Source organism: Halichoerus grypus, chromosome 5, assembly GCF_964656455.1.
Source record: "Halichoerus grypus chromosome 5, mHalGry1.hap1.1, whole genome shotgun sequence".
Lineage (NCBI taxonomy): Eukaryota > Metazoa > Chordata > Mammalia > Carnivora > Phocidae > Halichoerus > Halichoerus grypus.
Window position 1 is genome coordinate 63,465,139 of NC_135716.1, and position 22,068 is coordinate 63,487,206.

The 22,068-nt window shown below is 37.8% G+C and overlaps 1 protein-coding gene across 2 annotated transcripts in view; it reads left to right on the forward strand.

Moving 5' to 3' along the window:
• CPA6 (carboxypeptidase A6) overlaps window positions 1–22,068 on the forward strand; it is a 339,336-nt gene that overhangs the window by 144,585 nt on the left and 172,683 nt on the right. For both annotated transcript variants that reach the window (XM_078072317.1, XM_078072318.1), the window contains exon 2: window positions 9,658–9,733. In XM_078072317.1, coding sequence (XP_077928443.1) covers window positions 9,658–9,733 — 76 coding nt within the window. The remainder of the gene's footprint in view (window positions 1–9,657; window positions 9,734–22,068) is intronic.

Below are 22,068 nucleotides of genomic sequence, written 5' to 3' on the forward strand. Positions count from 1 at the left end.
TAAGCAATTTGGTCAAGTGATAGAGTACAGATTAAAATCCAGCCTTACTCTCTTTTTTCCCTACCTGAAGAGGAAATAGATGGGAGAAGGTAAATCCAGTGACTTGGAGATCAGATACTTTTTTTTTTAATAAGTTTAAATATTCTTAGCACTAGTACATTTGTTAGGTTTTAAAAAAAGACATGCTCCAGATACATCAGATGATAGCAGTTTATTATAAGAAACACAAGGAAGAAATGGAGACTATTTCCAAACTGGCCCCTGGAGCCTGAAGGATCCTTTACAAAGGGCAGTGTGTCCAGTGCCTATGATCCCTGCTTGAGAACCTTGCCATTGTGGTAATTGAGCTATTACCTGTATCTATTGACGTTGCTCCTGATACTGCAAAATGATTTTTTTTTTCGTTATTTCAAGTGTAAACTCCCAAAGATCTGACTAGATCAGCAGTCAGTCACTGTCCAGGGGAGTGAGCCCAACTGGGCAGAACTCACTTGTCATTCTACCTGACTGCCTTTAAGTTGGATGTCAAATTAGGTGTGGTTACATGGGAAGGAGTTACAAGATACCAGGCAAATGATACCTCAAAGTAAGACTGTGGACAAGTTGTACATTCTTAAGCTATCCAGGATGTCTGCTACAAGTAGTTTCCTCTTAAAAGAATCTTACTTATTTTACTCAACATATTAGAGTCTAATAGAACATAGAAGCCTGAGTTGTTATAGTCAGGAACCCTAAAGTATAAATATTGGATAAAGTGAAAATATACCAAAAATGCAAAAGCTTCATAGGATCAAATATGTATATAGCCTTTACTCTGTGTGAGGTGTTATTCTAAGCACTTAACATGTGTACTCCTTTAATCCTCACAATAACCCATGAATTAAGTACCAGTAACCCCAATCTATAGATAGAGGGGCTGAGGCACAGAGAAGTGAAAAACATTGCCTGAAGTCCCACAGCTAGTGCCGGCAACTTGTCTCCAGAATACAGACTTTTACCACCCTGTCATTTGTTTTATTAGATAACTGAACTTTGTAGGAAGACAGGGAAATTTCCAGATGCCAAACATTTGGAGGCAAAAAGCAAAAGCTAAAGTAGGAAGAAAAAGCTGATACCCTATGGTTCTGGGAGTCAGGATTATGAAAAGGGACTGTCAGGTCTGAGGCTGGGATTCCAATGCCTGTAACAGGAAGACATGGAGAGCTTACAAGCAAGTTTATAAAAAGAAAGGGAACTTTAAAAGTGTGGAGAAGAACTCCCTATAGCTGGAGAAATGGAGGGAGGTTTTAGTCTACTAGAGATTTGGGTGATGGGAGATCACTGAAAAGTAGATACCCCAGGTCTCTACCAAGTATGGGTGTGGGCTCCTAATTTACACTCTGCATGATCTAGAAATTGCAGGTAAAACATAAACCTATTCCTAGACCCTCAAGACAAGCTTCGGACTACTCTATAGAGACCCTCTCACAGGATTCCCACAGAATAAACCAAAATGTATTGAGTTCCTGTTCATACAGAGTTTAGAGCTTAGTAGGAAATAAAGACACTAAACAAATTACAGTGAGTACAATGAGTGTTTTGATAGGAAATGTATGCAGTGTTGGGAGAATTTAGAAACAAAGTGACTAAAGTCATTCAAATATCAAGGAATGGCTGAGGACACAGCCATCAAGCTGCCATCTTCAGTGTGTGTATTAGTTTGCTAGGGCTGTGATAACAAAGTACCACAGACTGGGTGATTTAAGCCACAGGAACTTATTTTCTCACAGTTCTGGTACTGGAAGTCTGAGAGCATGGTGTCAGCACAGTTAATTTCTTCTGAGGCCTTTCTTCTTAGCTTGCAGATGGCCACCTTCTCCCTGTGTCTTCATGGTGTTTTCCCTTTGTGCAGGTCTGTGCCCCAATTCCCTCCTTTTCTAAGGATACCAGTCAAACAGGATTAGGGCTCAACCCAATGACCTCAGTTTAACTTAATTACCTCTTTAAAGACCTTATCTCCAAATATAGTCACATTCAGAGATACTGGAGGTTAGGACTTCAACATATGAATTTTGAAGGAACCCAGTTCAGATATCCACTTAGACACAATGTACAACAAGAATTCTAGGTGATTTTAACAAAACATGGAGCAAAAAAGAAAAACGGGGGAGGAGGATGAAAAAAATAAGATCTTGTTCAAGGGGGGAAAATACAAAGACTTAATTCTAGACATGAAGTATGTTAAAGTAAGTTTGTAAATCTTATAAGAAATCACTAAAAAAATAGACATGAGATGCATAGCTTGCACAGTACTAGATAAGAAAAATTGGCAGAGAATTAACTCCAAGAAAGAAGGAAAGGAGAAAAGGCAAGAACCCATAACAAATAAAAAATAAAATAAAAACCACATATGTATACATGTTCTAATACTAGATAATGTATGTGCCTTACATTTTTATACATATTAAATTTATATTATAAAAAAAGAGGGGCACCTGAGTGGCTCAGTTGGTTGAGCATCCGACTTTTGATTTTGGCTTGGGTCACAATCTCAGGATCATGAGACTGAGCCCCAAGTGGGGCTCTATGCTGAGGGTGGGGCCTGCCTGCGATTCTCTGTCTGCCACCCTCGGCACCCCCCACCCTGCTTGTGCTAGCTCCAAAAAAAATAAATAAATAAAGTAACATAATTAATGTGAATAAGTAAAATTCTCTAGTCAAAAGTCAGAAAAATCTTACTAAATTTTTAAAAATTTAGTCTAGCATTATGTTTCCAAGAAACTCATCTGTAAAAAAAAAGAAAAGAAAAAGCGTAAGAAAAACATAGGCAAAACTGTCCCAGCCAATCATTTGGCAAAAAAAGAATTTAAAGAGCATTAAATGAGCTATAGAAGGATTTTTATAGAGACATTTTAGGATAAAAGCTTTATTCCATCCAGAAGATACAGTAGTCGTGAACTTATATATACCTACATATCAAAATATGTGAATTAAGAGTTTTTAAATTAAACTGACAAATCCAAAATCACAGTAGGTATATTAAATAAAATTCTATCAAAAATTGTCAAGTTTAATAGACAATAAGGATAGAAGATCTAAATAACATAATTAAACATATTTAAAAGGTATATGTAGAATTTAACATTCTTCAAAATAACTCTTTTGTTCTCTTTAGAGAAACTAAAAACCACAATTATCTATCCCATTTACAATTGCATCAAAAAGAATAAAATGCCTATAAATCAAGTTAACCAAGGAGGTGAAAGATATATAATGAAAACTATAAGACATTAATGAAAGAATTTGAATAAGACACAAATAAGTGGAAAGGCATTCCATGTAAATGGATTGGAAGGTTTAATATTGTCAAAGTGTCCATACTTCCCAAAGCAATCTACAGATTCAGTGCAATCCCTATCAAAACACCAATGGTATTTTTCACAGAAATAGAACAAAAAAATCCTAAAAACTGTATGAAATGAGACCTGAAAGAGCTAAAGTAATTTTGAGAAATAAGAACAAGGCTGGAGGCATCATATTCTCTGATTTCAAAGTATACCACAAAGCTATAGTAATCAAAACAGCATAGTATTGGCATAAAAACCACATACATCAATGGGACAAAATAGAGCACCCAGAAATAACCCTACACATATATGGTCAATCAATTATGACAAAGTAACCAAGAATATACAATGGGGAAAGGGCCATCTCTTCAATAAATAGTGTTGGGAAAATTGGACAGCCACACACAAAAGAATGAAACTGGACCACTGTCTTACACCATACATGAAAATTAACTCGAATTAAAGATGTAAATATAAGACCTGAAAGCATAAGACTCCTGAAAGGAAACATAGTAAGACTTTTGACATAGGTCTTGGTGATGATTTTTTGAATCTGATCCCAAAAGCAAAAATAAACAAAGGGGGGTTACATCAAATGGAGCTTCTGCATAGTAAAGAAAAGCATCAACAAAAGGAAAAGTCAACCTACCAAATGGGAGAAATATATTTGCAAACCACCTGTCCCATGAGTAGCTAGTATGCAAAACATGTAAAGAATTCATACATTTCAATAGCCAAAAACTAACTAAAAAATGGGCAGAAAATCTAAATAGACATTTTTTCCAAAGAAGACATACAGATAGCCAACAAGCACATGAAAAGGTGCTCAACATCATTAATCATCAGGGTAATGCAAATCAAAACCAAAATGAAATCTCACCCCCCTTCTGTTAGAATGACTATCATCAAAAATATAAGTGTTGGCAAGGATGTGGAAAAAAAGGAAGCCCTTGTGCACTGTTGGTGGGGAGTATAAATTGATACAAGCACTATGGAAAACAGTATGGAGGTTCTTTTTAAAAAGTATAGCTACGATATGATCCAACAATTCCACTTCTGGATGTTTATCAAGAGAAGAAGAAAACACTAACTCAAAAAGATATCTACACCCCATGTTTACTGCAGCATTATTTACAATAGCCAAGATACCGAAACAACCTAGGGACCATCAATGAATGAATGGATAAAGAAATTGTAATACACACACACACACACACACACACACACACACACACAATGGAGGATTATTAAGCCATAAAAAAAATGAAATCTTGCCATTTGTGCCGTGAATGAACCCTGAGGGCATTGTATTAAGTAAAATAAGTCAGAGAAAGACAAATACTATGTGATCTCTCTTATATATGAAACCTAAAAAACCTTCGGGAACAGATTGGTGGCTGTCAGAGGCAAGGGATAGGGTCTGGGAGAAATGGGTGACTTTTTTTAATTTAAATAAGTTGAGGGGCGCCTGGATGGCTAAGTCGGTTAAGTGTCTGCCTTTGGCTCAGGTCCTGATCCCAGGGTCTTGGGATCGAGCCCCATGTTGGGCTCTCTGCTCAGTGGGGAGCCTACTTCTCCCTCTCCCACTTAACCTGATTGTGTTCTCTCTCTTGCTGTCTCTGTCAAATAAATAAAAGCTTCAAAAAAAAAAATAAGTTGAATTACAAAAACCTGAAATCACCAACTTAGATCTGAATATCAATAAAAATATCCCCTATTAAAATTAGAGTAATAAAGTAGATCTAAAGAAAGAAGTACGTAATTCATAAAGATAGAAGTAGAAATTATATATATACACAAACATAACTTATCAATAAAAGCAATGGTTTTTAAAAAACAATAAAATCTTTGGAAAGTCTGATTAAAGAATTTATATTTAAAACCACAAATAACATTAGGACATAGGGGACAAAGCTACAGATAAGTTATAAGACATTGCAGTTAAGTTTGTTATAATTTATATAAAGAAATGGATGGTTTTCCAGGAAATGTAAATTACCAAAATTAACTCAAAAAGCCTGGAAGAAAACTGAATAGACCACAGAATAATTTAGAACCCCCAACTGCAAAAAAAAAAAAAAAGAAAGAAAGTTGGTCCCACCTTGAATAATTTCACGGGTATATTCTACGAAATAATCAGGGACATAGTTTCTGTGTCAATTTGTCGAAGCATATTACAAGGGTGGGAAATTTCCAGTTTCATGAGGATAGCTTAATGCGGATACCAACATCAAACAGGGGTGATTCAAAAAGAACATTTTTTTTGGTTTATAAAAAGTTTATTTTTTAAAATGTCTCCCTTATGAATATAGGCATAAACTCCAAAATAAGACATTGGCAAATAGAATCCAGCCATTTATTTAAAAAAGTGTTTCAAAAGTAACATGTTAAGCGAAAAATAAAAGCAAATTAGTATTAGAAAATGCTATGAAACCGTCCTGTGTGTAAATGCAAAGGAGTCAGGAATGGGTCACAAAAAATTAACAATGGCCGCTAAGGGACAATGGGAGGTTTGGTGTGAAAGAGAACTGGAAGGGGAACTTTATTTTGTATCTGCGGTACTATTTTCATTTTTATAAGCATAGGTTTATAAACTGGTTCTCTAACTTACAAAGAAATTTAGAGTTTAATAATAGAATCAATTGTGAAAGTTCATGCCAGGACCCAGAAGGAAAAATCTGGAGCTTCAGATCTGTGTCTTTCCAAAGGAGTCTGAGGACTCTCCAGTTACCCATAAAACACATTCTTCCGTAGGTGTTGCCGTCGAGGCATAGCAATAAATATAGTAGGCATCAGCTTTGAGCAGCATGGTCTTAGAACTTTAAAACGGGAAGGCAACGGAGTTAGTTTATTGCTCACTCCTTTGATGAGGAAACTGAAGCCCAGACAGATTGTAAAAGGTTAGAGAAGGTGCCCTCTTGCCAAATACTCTTCTCTGGGTGCATATGTTCTCATTATGCATTTAATAATACTTTTTAAATTGATTAAATGTGTTTAAAAGGGTCGTTCATGTGGTTGCTACTATACATTAGGATCAGTAATCAACTTGCAACTTGGTGCTAGCATGATAGCAACATAACCTTATTTGTCCTGTAAGGCAAGCGGACAAAATATATCATGAGTGAATACATAATTACTGGGCAATTAGTTATCTGGAATATTCTGCATCTATATACCATTTTTAAACTGTGATTTAAAATGCCTATGTTCTCTATGAAAACTTTACATAGGTTCCCATAGAAATTTCTGATTTACAAACACATACACATAATGAGCAGTGGTTGCCCAGTCAGCTCCCTAACCTCAACCCCTATGCAGATCTTTTTTTATTATTATTATGTCATGTTAATCACCATACATTACATCACTAGTTTTTGATGTAGTGTTCCATGATTCACTGTTTGCGTATAACACCCAGTGCTCCATGCAGTACGTGCCCTCTTTAATACCCATCACCAGCTAACCCATCCTCCCACCCCTCTCCCCTCTAGAACCCTCAGTTTGTTTCTCAGAGTCCATAGTCTCTCATGGTTCGTGTCCCCCTCCGATTTCCCCCTATTGCAGATCTTTGATTCTCTCAACTTAATCACAAAGGGTAGCCAAGGGGTCTTAAATTGATGTTGCCACCTAGCGGTTGAAAAAAGCCATCAGTTATAAGGAAAGCCTTTCCACTCACCTTTGATAGTTGTACATAGCTAGTTTTTCTCTGAATTCCAGGAGCTACTGTACTTCCTGAAACCTTCCTGTGTGTATTACTGAATTATTGTTCGCCACTTCAAAAAAAGACTAGCTCTCAGATCTAGGGAGAGTGAGCTTTATGTTTGATGGAACAAATGGGGCCTTTGGGGAGCATTTGGTTTTGCATGCTGAATAGATTACTCTTGTTGGTTTGGGTTACTGGTTAGTCTAAGAAAATTTATGGGTTTACAAAATATAACATTATGTGGGTCTTCCTAAATAACTTTCCTTCTTCTCTGCTCTCTGATAAGTAATCAAACAGTAATAAACACATTTCTCAAGTCACACCTGAGAATTTCTACAAGTTGTGATGAAGTGAACTTCATGTGATAAAAGTGACAAACCTGGGTTTGAGCAATCACTTTCAGAGGTAAAAATCCTAGGCATGGTCACCTTTTATCCTGTACTCACAGAAGAGGAATCAATTGCCAGGTTGAATTATCCATCACTTAAAAAAAAAATCTTCCTATGGCTGTAAAACAGCTACAGATTGCTTCCTTTGCACTCTTGAGGAGCTGATAGGGCCCCAGATGGAGGTGTTTTTTAGCAAGCTGTCAAGTGATCCATCCCTCAAAAACAACCATATCACCCAGCGGAGTTGCCTTTCTCTGCCAAGAATTATATTGGGTCAGGTGGGAGAGGCCAGGATATGATGAATCCAGGAAAAATAAAGGACAGAGAATTGTGTACCAGAAATGAAAAAGAGAAAAGGTGTAAATTACATTTAAATTCTAAAGGTCATATTTGGAGTTGTTTCACAATGACTTGATGACTTTTTTCTTTGCCACTACTAAGAAAGTAGATTCTTTCTGGAAAAATAGACTTCATGGCATTGATACTGAGGGGTGCTTTTGTGTGATTCTGAGGAAACTAAAGTGACATATTACAAGAGTAGTGCCTGAGACATACTGAATTATCAACAAACCAAGGGCCTTTTAATGCATAGGCCTAAACAAGATATAACAGGATCATTTGAAATAACAAAGCTAAAGTGATTGGAAATGAACACACAGCCCTAACGAATAATTCTCCAACAAATCTGGAAGTCTCACTTGGGGTTCAGTGACTTTCATATTAATCTTACCTAGCCTTGGACACTGCTATTCACCAAGTAGTAAAACCATGGGAAAGTATGCATAGTCCATTCTTACTCCAGTATACCTTTGAGGTTGAAGAGATAAGTTGTGGGTGAACTGCTAGAGTTTTTGTTATGTGCTGTGTGCGTGCATGTGTGCGTGTGTGTGTGTGTGTGTGTGTGTGTGCCTAGTATTAATAATCTACTTTATCTTCAGTCATTGTAAAATGTTGTAGAGGGTTATGAAAACTATTCCTGTTGTACTCTATTGAGTACAGGGAACTCTTACATTTCCTCTAGAAACCAATTATTCTCCTACATCAAAAACTAATGATGTAATGTATGGTGATTAACATAACATGATAAAATTTTAAAAAAAGAAACCAATTATTCTCAATAATATCCTTTATACCAATCCATTAATAAATACTTAATAACTACGCGCTATACAAAGCACATTGAACCATTTGTGATTATTATATACTAGAGTTGTGCTTTCCAACCTGTCCCCATCATGACATAACTAAAAATAATAACAGCTGTCTGACAAACCTTGGGGGGAGGTCACCACTATAGAGAATTCTCTGGCAGATAGCATGACTCCTCCAGTCTTCTTAAACAATTCAAGATCTTTACTGAAAGAAACTTCTAGAGTGTTCAAATATAATTTCAGCTGTGGTACAATTTTAATGGCAGTAAAAAATTTTAAATTTTTATCACTTAAAAATTTTTATAGCCATTGATATCTTGTGGCACACTTGAAACAGTTGGTGGCCCTCCCATTTGGCCCCATATGCACTTGGGAAGCTCTGTACTACAGAAATAAGATGGCCCATAGAGATGAGCTTATCTTTACTGTTCTCAGTGTAGGAAAAATCCAAACCAGAAATTTTCCATAGTGTATATGCTCTCTTATTGAAAGTCACATTCCTTTTCAGCATTAAGTTTTTAAAAAGAATATTTTTACTTCTGTCAGAAATTTCTTATTTGGTATCTGCTCTGAGCTATTCATGAAAGTCCTTGTCCCTGTTACCATTGTTTCTGTGTTTTTGGCCTTTCTCTGCTTAAGTGTGAATATGTAATCTTTAAAAGCTGATGGAAAAACACCCAAAAGTCTTTTTTTTAAATTTAAAGATTTTATTTATTTGACAGAGAGAGACACAGTGAGAGGGAACACAAGCAGGGGGAGTGGGAGAGGGAGAAGCAGGCTTCCCGCAGAGCAGGGAGCCCGATGCAGGGCTCGATCCCAACACCCTGAAATCATGACCTGAGCCAAATGCAGACGCTTAACTACTGAGCCACCCAGGAGCCCCGGAAAAACCAATAGTCTTAAGGAAGGGGAAAAAAGACCAATGTGGGGCTCCTGGGTGGCCTAGGTATTGCTGGTATTGGTCCAGTCCAGAGTTTGCTGTTTTTCTTCCTAATTGCAAAGTTAGTTTTTTAAAAGGTAAGCAGATAGAGCTGGCTAAATCCTTAGTTTTGAAAGGTAAATAACACCATTTCTTTCCTTTCTTATAGTGATAAGGTGATTCGACTTATTCCCAATACAGAAGAAGAAGCAAATGCACTGAAGAAAATATACCACCAACTTAAGGTAAGAGAGCTTCCACTCACTTATCCCTTACACCTATAATGTGTTTACAGGGCTTTGCTGATGGGAGTTGAATAAGTGGAATTAATTAGCCAAGGGGAAAAAACATGCTAAGAGATAACTTGAAAGAGCTTTTAAAGGATAAGTTAGGTTATTCAAAATATGATGTATCTTACCCATTATCTATTTATGAGTTCATTTATTTTCCATCTCCCTTAGTAGAATGTAAGCTTCATGAGAGAGCTTTTGTCTACTTTTCTCATTGCTGTGATGTCAGTGTCAGGAATATCCTATAAGTTCAGTAAATGTTGTTTGTTGTTTTTAATGAATGAGTGAATTTTGTTTATAATTTTCCAGAGCTTCACTTTTCCTTCTTAAAATTTTCCTGCTGATCATCTATACTTCCATTCTAATTAAATTCAAGCAGAAGAGAATTGAGGAAAATAAAAGAAATTCAAGTTAATTAATTTTGGTATGTTTCAGTGGATCTGATAAGAAAATTCTATTGGCAAAGGTTGAAGGGCTCTGATTATTCAGTCTTCGGTGAATTTTATGGATTTTAGAGATAGAGAATTTCCCATCTCCCTAATACTGAATATAATTGAGTGTTAGCTTTAGCTAGAAAGTTATGATGAGAAGTATAGTGATGGGCTCTTTTCTAGGCCTACGGAGAACAGAGGTAAGGCCATAAAATATGGGGTGGTTTAGCTTCTTTTTGATGGTTGGCAAAACAGATTACCAAGAAGGCCTCCTTAATCTCCAAAATGGGATAGAAAAACATGTGTCCTAAATGCCTGGAGGACAGTCCTACCTGGAGAAGATGTTAGGGGGATAAGAGAAGAGAGACGGACTCAGTGGCTTCTGGAGATATTTGTAATTATCTAATTTTTGGTCTTTTATTTTTGGCTTGATTTTTGTCTTTGACATCTTCCCTTGAAATATTGAATGTACTTACAAATGAAGTATTGAACTTGGAGTTTATTCATTTCCTTTCTTTTTCCTCATTCCCAGCTTTTACACATGCACTGTCCAATTTAAGCTTGGGTCTCATTACAAGGACTCAAAGTGAAAATGCAGGAGCTCACCCCAAATTGTGATTGTATCCTGTACCAGAGAGACTGCTTACCAGACATTTCCTAAACCTCTTTTCCTTCTCAAAGGAATCTCTGCTTCGGGATACCAACATGAACTTTCCTATGATAATTAACCTCCTTATAGTCTTTTCAGCAGCAATATCTGAACACTATCTAAACAGCCCATCAGGGACTCAACATTTGCAAAGAAGCAAAGCAGTTTTCAAGTAGAAGCTCCCATCTCCATTAAAATTGTTTTTTAGATACACCATTGGAAAAAACAAAATAGCTACTTTACACCATGGAGTCCAGTATTTCAGGAAACAAATATGCTTAACCAAGTATTGGGGAAAAAATACTTGTGAAAGAATCCACCCCCCCCCCCACACACACACCATTTGTAAATACATTTACATGGTAGGTCTTACAAAGTTATAAAAATAAAATAGCATAGTTCTATATGTGATAAGCACTCATCATTATCAAAAGTAATAAAATTTCATCAGTGAGGACTGGGAGGGTACTTAACTCTTCTAAATCGTATATGGAACAAAATGATGTTGAGCATAGAAAGGACTGTGGACACTGATGAGAACACATTATATTGTGCCCTTTTCTGTACACACTTCTGTATACACTTAAAAAAAAAAATCCTGCATATTTTCATTTAGTCCTTGAGGAAAGGTAGTAATCTGGGGGAGGAAATGGTTTGGATGTAAAGGAGCTTAGAGGATAACTAAGAGAAGGGAGAGAAAGGGGGCTGGTGAGGAAGAGGGGAGCAGAGTGAAGGGAAGCAAGGGAGTTAATATCAGAATGTTGACGATGTTCTAGTGGTTCCACACCAGAGAGAAATACATCCAGCCCCTCTGAGTCACTCTGCACCAGTCATAGTCTGAGTACTTCCTATAAATTGTCTCCTTTTAACAACTCTATGAGGTGGGTACAGTTATTGCTATTTTACAGTGGAAGAAATTAGGAGAGGCAGAGGTTAAGTAACTTGCCCTAGGTCACAGTGTGGCATTGGAGCACACATCCAGACAGCTCCAAATCCTCTAGAAGCCACGTGAGGCCTGCCTCCTGCCTCTAGTCTGTTTACTCTGATCATTTTCCCAATGGAGAGGAATAAGGCCAAGTTTGCTGGGCAGTGGAGCCTAGACTCAATGTGTACATTGTCATGTTCTCATTTACTTTATTCCTTGAGTCACAAATACCACCCCCAGGTTCAGAGATTTGCAAGACTCACAATTCAGCCACAGCTATGATTTATTATAGCAAGCAGATACAAAGCAAAACCAGCAACGAGAAAAAGCACATAGCATGAAGTCCAGGAGAAACCAGGCACAGGCTTCCAAGTATTTCCCTGTGAAATTACACAGGATGTTCTAAATTCCCCCAACAAGGAGTTGTGATAACATACGTAAAATATTGTCTACCAGAGAAGCTCATTATAGACTGAGTGCCCAGGGTTTTTATTGGGGCCTAGTCATGTAGGCCCCCTCTGCCAAGTACATACCAAAATTCCAGATTCTTCAAGGGAAAGCGGGTGTTCAGCATGAACTATATTGTTTGCACAGTTTAGGTATACAGTGAAGCACTCTTCTCAGTTAGATTTCAGGAGGGATCCTACCACCCTAAGTTTCCAGATGCCAGCTAATGGCCACACTCGCAAGTAGGCCTTTCTAAGAACAGGAGTTTCAGGCCTGCTGTGCTAATTTTCCTGCACATTTCTTCATTTCTTTTTACCAAAGAAATAGTTCTATTGGGTTGAAATTTGAAGCACTGAGCTTAAATACATTTCTGTCTAAAAGCATCATGTTAACTGGATGTCATTTTAAATTCAAATGATTTCATCGAGTGATCCACTTGCACCACTGAAAGCAGGAATTCTGGCCAGGCAGAGAAAGCAGCCTGCAGAGAAGTAAGCTGACTGTCTGTCATCTAATGCCCTGTGGAGCTGATGGGATAGAATTGGCACTGTTGTTAACATCGCCTTTGCACATCTCAGGCACTGCCTCCGAGGGGAAGGGAGCTTGTAGTTGCTTCCTTTCCCTCATGCACAGTGTGGTAGGCAGAATTCTAAGATGGCGCCAAAATTTCTGCCCCCTGGTGTATACACCCTGCATAATCTCCCCTCTGAGTCTGGCCAGGGCCTGTGAATATGATGAGATAGTCATTTCCTTGATAGATTACATTATGTGGCAGAAGGGAGATGACCTGGGGTGGACCTGATCAGATGAGCCATTTAAAGGCAGAGTGATTCTGGGGTGCCTGGGTGGCTCAGTCAGTCAAGTGTCTGACTGTTGATTTTGGCTCAGGTCATGATCTCAGGCTCATGCGATCTAGCTCTGCATTGGGCTCCATGCTCAGCAGGGAGTGTGCTTGGGATTCTCTCCCTCTGCTCATTCTCTCTCTCTCTGAAATAGATAAATCTTTAAAAAAAAAAAAAAAAAACACAAAGTATTTCCTCCAGCTGTTGATGGAGAAAGAAGTCAAAGAAGTGCTCCTCCTCCTGGTCTCAAAGAAGAATCAAACTGTCATGTTGTGAGCTGTCCATAGGAGCCATGTGATAAGAAATGCTGCTGGCCTTGAGGACGTGAGAGCCACCCCCAGCTGATAAGCAGCAGGGATATAGGGATGTCAGTCCCACAACTACAAGGAATTGAATTCTGCCACAACCATCTGAGCTTGGAAGATGACCCTGGGGTCCAAATGAAATCACAGCCCAGCTGGTATCTTGCTTTTAACCCAGTGAGACCCTGAAGAGAAAATCCAGGCAACTGTATCTGGACTTGTGATCTACAGAACTATGAGATGGTAAATGGCTGCTCAGTTTATGGTAATTTTCTCTGCAGCATAGAAAAGCAACAGAAATACAACAGAAATAGAAAAGCAATAGGAAAACCATTCACATGGTAAGGTAACAACCCTACATCCTGGCCTTTTGATGGCTCTTAGTTTAATAGCATATATGGATGCTTTAAGTTAATTTTTCTGACTTCATTGGCTATAACTAAGCATCTTTGGAAAAGTGAAAAGTGAATGGGATTCATGCCTAGGCTATAAATTCACAATGTATTATCTGAAACATGAACAAATGCAAAATGTCTGTGCAATGTTGAGTGAAATCTGAGAAGGTACGGTCCCAGCATAGCTAATCAGACCTAGAACCACTGTTACGAAGCTGGTTACTTTGCTAATTAAATTTTATGGTTTTGCTGAAGAATTAAAACAAGAAAGTTAAACAGAAAACCATGCCTCCAGAGAAATGGATTGAGAAAGCGCCAACCAATTAAATTGTTAATTAAGAGCGTAGCCATGATTTAAATAAAGTTATGATGGAAGGGAGACAGTTTGCAGGTAAGTAAAATTAGGGTCTGAACACCACGTTCTGCCTACATTTCTTCACAAATTCTTTGTGCTCTGAAGTAATAGAGATGCTTTATGTAAGATCACAAAATTTCTATGTAGAATTTACAGATTCTGTTAAAAGAAAAATTAATGTTGCTTCTGTTTCCAGTTTTCTCATTCAGAGAGCTTTCAGATTAAAAACTGTCCTGTATCCAAAAGTCTGACATTTTTTTCAAACTAAAACATAGCCTCAAAAATTAGTTGGTTTGTCAGGTACCACTGAGTGGGATGTCAAGAACTGTAAAATTCCGTGGGGAAAAACTGCATCATCCCTTCTCCTTTGCTTGTATGTGAAATTCCCAGCTGCCTTTCCCTGGTGTGACTCTCCTTCCTCAGCACCGGGCTGAAGTTGACTGTTCTCTAATCTTTCTTGGTACTCTCCCAGGTCATACACTTGGATCTACAGGAACTTTGGAATGCTTGTGGTCCCTGCACATTTAAAAGGTCTAACATCCACCTGGACATTTTATTGATTGGGAAACTTGTGAGGAAGAAGATAGAATGTGTGATAGAATTCACGCTATTGGAATCATTTGTTCCCATTTTCATTAGGAACTGATAGTGCCCGTATAGGCATATCTCTTAATCATGGCTATGGTAGGCAGAATTCTAAGATGTCCTCAAGATTCTTGGCCCTGGTATATACACACCTTCTCCCAGGTATCCCACCAAACACTAATCTAGGTACTGCTGTAAAAGGATTTTGCAGATGTAATTAGGGCCCCAAATCATTTGACATTTTAACAGGGAGATTATCCAGGTGGGCCTGACCTAATCATGGAGAAATAATGTTTTCTCTAGCTGGTTGCAAAAGAGGAAATCAGAGAAATGCACTTGCACTCCTGCTGGCCTGGAGGACATCAAACATCCATGCTAAGAACTGCTATGTAGCAAGAAATTGCAGGGACTCCAGTTGACTAGAGGGAAAGCAGGGACAGACCTCAGTCTATAGTCACAAGGAAACAAATTTCACCAGCACTGGCGAGAATGTAAAAAGATCCTGAGTCCCAGATGAGACCACAACCTGAGCTGACACCTTGATTTCAGCCCTTGGCACCCTGGACAAAAAACCAAACCACTCCCAGTGAAATGGTGAAATAATAAAACAGAGCTGCTAAATTTGTTGTAATTAAGCAGTGAAATCTAACACGATGGCCTTAAACAGCCAGTGACTTGGTGAGCTACCTGAACACAGAGGAGCACTATAAATGATATTGAAAGATAAAAGTGAAGAAGAAACCAAAATTTAAATCTGTCAATATGTTTGGGGTAGGAAATAGCATTTCCATCTTTTTTGTTAAAGGCTTTGTAAAGTAATAAAGCAACATTACTTTTGCTTTCTCTGGCATGATTTTTGAAAGAGAGAAAACATTTCTCATAATCCAGGCAGATGTCCAAATGCAGTTATGGATTAAATTTCAGGAACATAAATTTCAGATGTGGCATATAGTTTTCTCTGTGTGGCTATTGGTAATTAGTCAACTCAATAACAAAACATTGAGAAACAATACAATATGTGGAAAAAAGCAGGAATACATTAAAAACATTCTTTCAAAGGTAAAAAAAAAAAAAAAACCCTATGGCATTATTATGATGATTACCTTAGTGATCTTTATTTACTCAACTAGGTAGACAACATAACCTTGGGCCAATGCCATAGTATTTTTAAGTTGACTATGTTTCCTTTGTTTGTAAGACTTTCCAGTTTCAGTGTTTAACCTAGTTTGAGACTAGCTTTTGAACTTTAGTCACTCTTTTTTTTTTTTAAGGATTTTATTTATTTATTTGACATAGAGAGACAGTGAGAGAGGGAACACAAGCAGGGGAAGTGGGAGAGGGAGAAGCAGGCTTCCCGCTGAGCAGGGAGGCCGATGCGGGGCTCGATCCCAGGACCCTGGGACCATGACCTGAGCCAAAGGCAGACGCTTAACGACTGAGCCACCCAGGTGCCCCTAAAGTAGTCACTCTTGATAGATGATACTAACCGCCATAACTAAAGTTCGTATAACTGGACAGTTTAAGAAGTCAGGTCCAGCACAGTCTCCCATAGAAGGTGATCTCAGCCAGAATCGTTCATGCATCTGCCATCACCTGTCATTGCCTCACTCATTTCTAGTGTTAGCAGGCTGTGAACTGGGATGACAATTGGACCATGTGTCTCTCATCATCTAGCTGGTTAGCCTGGGTTTGTTGACTCAGAGGTCACAGGGATCCAAGACTAGGAGAGCAAACTGACAAAGCTCCTGGAACCAAAGCTTGGAACTCCAGTTATACTTCTGCCACATTCTACCAGCCAAAGGAAGTCACAGGGCCAGCCCAGATTCAAGGGATGGAAAAACAGACTCTGATTCTTGATGAGATGATTGCAAGTTGTGAAAACATGAGAAAAACCTGTGGTCATTTTTGTAATCCACCCCATCCTCCACCCACATATCCATTCTAGTCTGTTGCCAGATCCAGGGTGGAAGATGGCAGCCACTCACTTCTCTGCTTTCTCACTGCCACAGTTCTGGCCCTGATCTTCTTCTGTTTGAATCACACCAGTTTCCCCAATTGCTTTTCTGTCACCTCACATATGACTCCTATTTATTCGCCATACTGTAGCCAAGGTGATCTTTCTGAAATAAAAAATTGACCATGTTACATCTTTGCTTAAAACCTTTTAAGGGTCCCCATTGTCAGCAACAGTAATTCCCAGCCCAGATTGCTCATCAAATCACCTAGGAAGATTATAATTGGCCCCACTGCCGGAGATTGACTAGATCGCTCGGGTGAAGCTTGGTTTTTAGTATATTTTTAAAACATCCCTAGGTGATTCCATACACCAGGGAAATAAACCACTGGCCTGAAGTATAGACTTCAAGCTCTTTGCCATGACCCATAGGGCCCTTCAAAACCACGCCCAGCCTGCCTCTCAAACATTTCTCATCCTCCATCACTGTTCTTGGCTCAGTGTTTATTTCCCTAGCCACACTAAACTGTTGTAGTTTCTCTCCTAAGTGCCTTTCCTCAAGCCATTCCTGTTCTCTGGAATGTTCTTCTTCTCTTAGTCCACTTGGTGAATATCTTTAAAGACTAGGTTAAAGCATCCACTTCTCGTTGAATTCTTTGACGCTAACTGAATTCCACAGACTATTGTATCTTAGCATTTATGTCACTTTATGCTTACAGTATCTTTCCTCCCCCATTTCATCCCCACTAAAATGAGTTTCTTGCAGATCTGAGACTTAATGGATCTCTGAATTATGTACGGTGAACAGGGAGGCATTGATGGAAGAGAAGAGTGACTCCAGCTGGTGCTAAAAAGAAGTTTATGTGCACAGTCAGGCCTCCAGGAACATAGCCCAGCTGAGACTTAGACCATTACTCCTTGACCCACCCCTTGGGTTTCCCTTTTTTTTTTTCTGTTCTTTATAGGTCACCCTTTGCATTTATTGTTATGATTTCACCTGGAAAAATAACAAGGTTTGAGTGTATGGTTTGTGCTTTATCAAATGTGAATTTCTCACCGTTTCCACTTTGAAGGACGTTACCACATGATCAAGGATACAGGAATAGAGGACATTCTTTTTTTCAGGGACAGTGAGGGGGCTTCTTGGTGACTAACAGGTTTTCTATCACGTATACAGACTATACTTTGGTGCCATTTCTTGGACCCATGAACTTAGAACAACCTTTGCATATTCATCAGCCACAGCCACAAAGACTGCGCTTGATTAAAGGAGTTTCCTGTTTTCTACCATACTTTTTTTTAGCTGCATACATGTGGAATGATTTCTGCTGCCTTACTGGGTTTTAGAGGTCATTATTGGTGAGAATGAAACCTGGACCACAACCATTTTTAGGGAAATGAGTTCTCCCCTGATGACTGACAGAAGGGCACAAGCATGTAAACGAGTATCAATGACCTACAGGAATTGACTATCACAATCTGAATGCATTTATTAAATATTTATGTGAGGTCTTATATAGGTCAAATGTGGAAAGCAGTTAGCATGGTGAGTAATAGGAGTATGGCCTCTGGAGATACACTTTCTGGGTTCATATTCAGACTTTTCCATGTACTAGTTGTAGGAATGTCAGCAAATTACCTAATTTAATTTTGCTGTGCCTCCAGTCTCTAATCTGTAAAGTGAGAAATCCAGAAAGAGTTGATCATCCAGTAAATTGTCAATCCAGTAAGAGATACACAATATGTAAACAAATAGCTGCAGAATAGAGAACCCCCAAAAGCATACTACTTATCATTCCTCTTTGGATAGGATCAGTTTCTGACTCCTCTTTGTTTCCCTGGCACCTGGCAGTAGTAGGCACTCGACAAATCTTGAATGAATGAACAAATGAAATTAATTCATCCATCTACTTACCTTAAAGTATCAAAACAACTCTAACTTGGATTCTAATCAAGAGCATATATAGGGCTGAATAAATATTCAAAAGATCAAAACAATGAAGATATAAGTAGAAAGAATTACTGTAGAGCAGTGGGTTTAAGGGTTCAAGGAATAGCAAGGGTGTGAGTTAGGGGAAAATTATCTCTTCAGTTACTAAAATTTTATGGAGGAAGTAGGATTTCTGTAAGAGCCTGATAAGTTTCTTGAGAGAACCATCTCTGAGATACACAATCTTGTGTTAGAGCCTCAAGTAACTTTTAGATTTTGCCTTGGTGTGTTGACTAATTCAATGAATACAATAATGCTAATTACCAGAAATATTTTAACTTGAAAATCAGAGTTCAGGTGCTCTGCTTAGGAGTCATTTTGTTTTTTTACATAATCAGAAATGTCTATCTCTTTAAGCCTCTGATATACTTGATTAACAAATCAATTCCTTTCTTTTAACCTAGAAACAGCTATTAGGGATGCCTATATGGCAATTTTCTGTGCCCTAAAAAAAATTCAGAGCAGCTTTTGCATATTCATCAACCACAACCACAAAGACTTTGCTTGATTAAAGAAGTTTCCTGTTTTCTACCATTTTGTTTTTCTAGCTGTATAAAAGTAAATTGATTAAAATTCCCATGGTCCCACAAATATATTTCTTAGATCTTTTCCTGATAATTGCATTTGCTTTGAGGCTATCTGATCATGAGTGTTCTATTCTTTCACATTTCAGTTACATTTTGAAAATGGACTATGATCTAAGAATCAGTATCCTGTTTTTGAGAAAAGAGAAGGTACAGAGCATGGAACATAATCTAGCAGGGGAAAAAACATGGACCCAATATAGGGATTGGTGATCTTTGATAGGTGGACAAATTCGCTGGATGCCAGCAGGCTAGAGCTGTCTAGAGGAAACTGCTCATTATTCTTGATTAATAATATGTTTTAACCAACTAAGCATGTTTTATCTTAGTATATTTAAATAATTGACAGCAAACCTTAAAAATTTTTTCTAATATGAAAATTTGAACAATGGAGATGATGCTAAGAGATTGGAGAACTTTTGCAATGAGTACAAAATTTCTATTTTAACAAATCTAAGGTTGACTCTATATATCACAGATCCTATTTATCATATGTATTTTTTTAAACACTGGGGAAAACACTTTACAGATTATAAAGAAAACACAGCAGTGATTTTAGAATAACAAAATCTCTTGGGTTGCCTAATTTCTTTCAGGAGTGTAAGAGCTCTTACTGGTCAAGAGATCTATTGATCAAGGTTGGTCAAGATAAATGATATATACTGAATGTTGAGCTTCACAAAACTCAGGATATTGGCTAGAATAATTTATTCCTTAATAAATTGTACAAATAAGGTATGTATCATACAATCACAAATGGATTTAATCTCAAATGAGGAATAGAAGAGACATGAGCAATAAAAGTTAATTCTCTCACCAGTAATATTTAGCATCTTTTTCTTCATCAAACCTATGAATAAGGGTCTCTAGAGAATGTCCATTAAGCCAGAAAATGGCATCAATGGATGAGAAGGGAACACTTATTTGAGAGGGTTGTAATCAGAATTCTAGGTAATTTCAATAAAACAGAAGGTTCAGAAACACAGAAATTAAAGTTATCTTAAAGACAAATGCAGAATAATGCTTTCCAATTTTTAGACTATTAGTCACACAGAAAGGAAACATCAAAGATTATAGGGAAATGTGATCTTACCATGAATAAACAATGCAAAATTGCACATCTCTAAACTGGTGTACCTATTAGGATGTAAGTACTCTGAGCTTTCAGAGATTCCTGCAGTGACCTTTCTATGGTAGACTGTTATACAACAAAATTGCATTGTCTCTTCCTGGGCACTATATGTCCAACCTCCCCTTCAGTTAAGTATGTCCATACAACTGGGCATATCCATTGAAATATACACAAAAGTGATGTGGGCCCTTTCTGGGCCAAGACTCTATAAAAGGAAATTTTCCCTCCAAACTGTTCTCTTCTGCCTGAATGACAGTAATAATAAGGCCCAAGAGGATGGAGCCATGACATGGAGAATTTCTGGATCCCTGAATCACCACACAGAGAAAAAGCTGTCCACCCTAAAATATCCACCTTCGTTATATGACCAATGAACAAATTTCTCTTGTATTTAAGTCATGATATTGTACTTGAGCATTGTAGGGGAGAAAAAATAATTTTCTCTCTACCCTTCTGAGTTCTTAGCTGAGACCCTCTGTAATTAAAAAAAAAAAAATTGACAACAACAAAAAAAAACAAATAGAAGTTTATTAACATGTATACTTGATTTACTCTCCCCTAAGAGGCCCCTAAAGAGGCCCTAAGATTCACTCTTCCCTTTCTCTATTAAGATGTCATTTAAGTCTGAATTGTAAGCTACCCTGAGGTTACTCTCTTTTTCCTGGGTATCTCCTATGAATGGGCCTTTCAAAGAATAGGTGGGAGGTATGATAGTTTGTGACAGGGTTTATCTGTGTGTGGTACCACCTTCTAGTCTCTCCTGTGATACTTCCCTTGTTGATGAAACTCCTGGTGAGAGGATTTATGACTGATAAGGGGAGTAAAGAAAAAATCACTCTCTTCATTTGCTATTTTAAAGTGCCTACAGCTCAAAATAATCAATATACCAAAGCAGCATACTTTGAGGTGGCATGTTCTAAATTCCTACAGCCATATTTTGGGGTGGCATGTTCTGCTACCTTTCAGCATCATCACAACTAATACTGAAGATGGTGTATTAGAGTGCTACCTTAACAAAAACAAAAAATATGGCATTAGCTAGCAGTTGGGAAGTAGGTGGAAGGAACATAAATATCACAATATGGAAAGAAAAGGCCAGTATTATGCAATAACAAAACATTTGGTAACATTTAGTAAAACTATCAGCTGTACTTGGAAGACAAAGAAAATGCCTATTTATCCTATAGCTCTGAGGAAAGTAATTGCAAATACCCAGAATATTAGCATGGGTTGGTTCTTCTCATTGTTTATAGAAAGATATTAACAAGAAAGAGCTAAGTTCAGGCAAGAAGTGACCAGTTTATAAACAGAAGTAAAAAGAAATTGGGAGTACCAAAGGGCAGGAAAAAACTCAAACCACTTCTAGATCCTAAACACAAGAAATTAAGACCAAAAAAAGTTTTGAAGAAAAGTCCATTAAGATTTCTCAGGTTTGCAAGGTAACTTAGATTTAGGGAGTTACTTCTCTACTTTTCCACTCCATCCTCATCCCTAAATCACCACATGTCAGAAAGCCACCCACCAGCAAGGAACAGCTGTCTTAGAAATGAGAAAAAAACTATTGAGTTTGAGCCAGGCCACACTCTGTGTTTATTTGTTGCCAAAGCTGGTGTTACTTTAACAGAGCTAATACTGCTAAGATTGAATCATCTCTGGGACTCCTAACCATAAGTTCTATGGGCCCACTGAATATCACAGT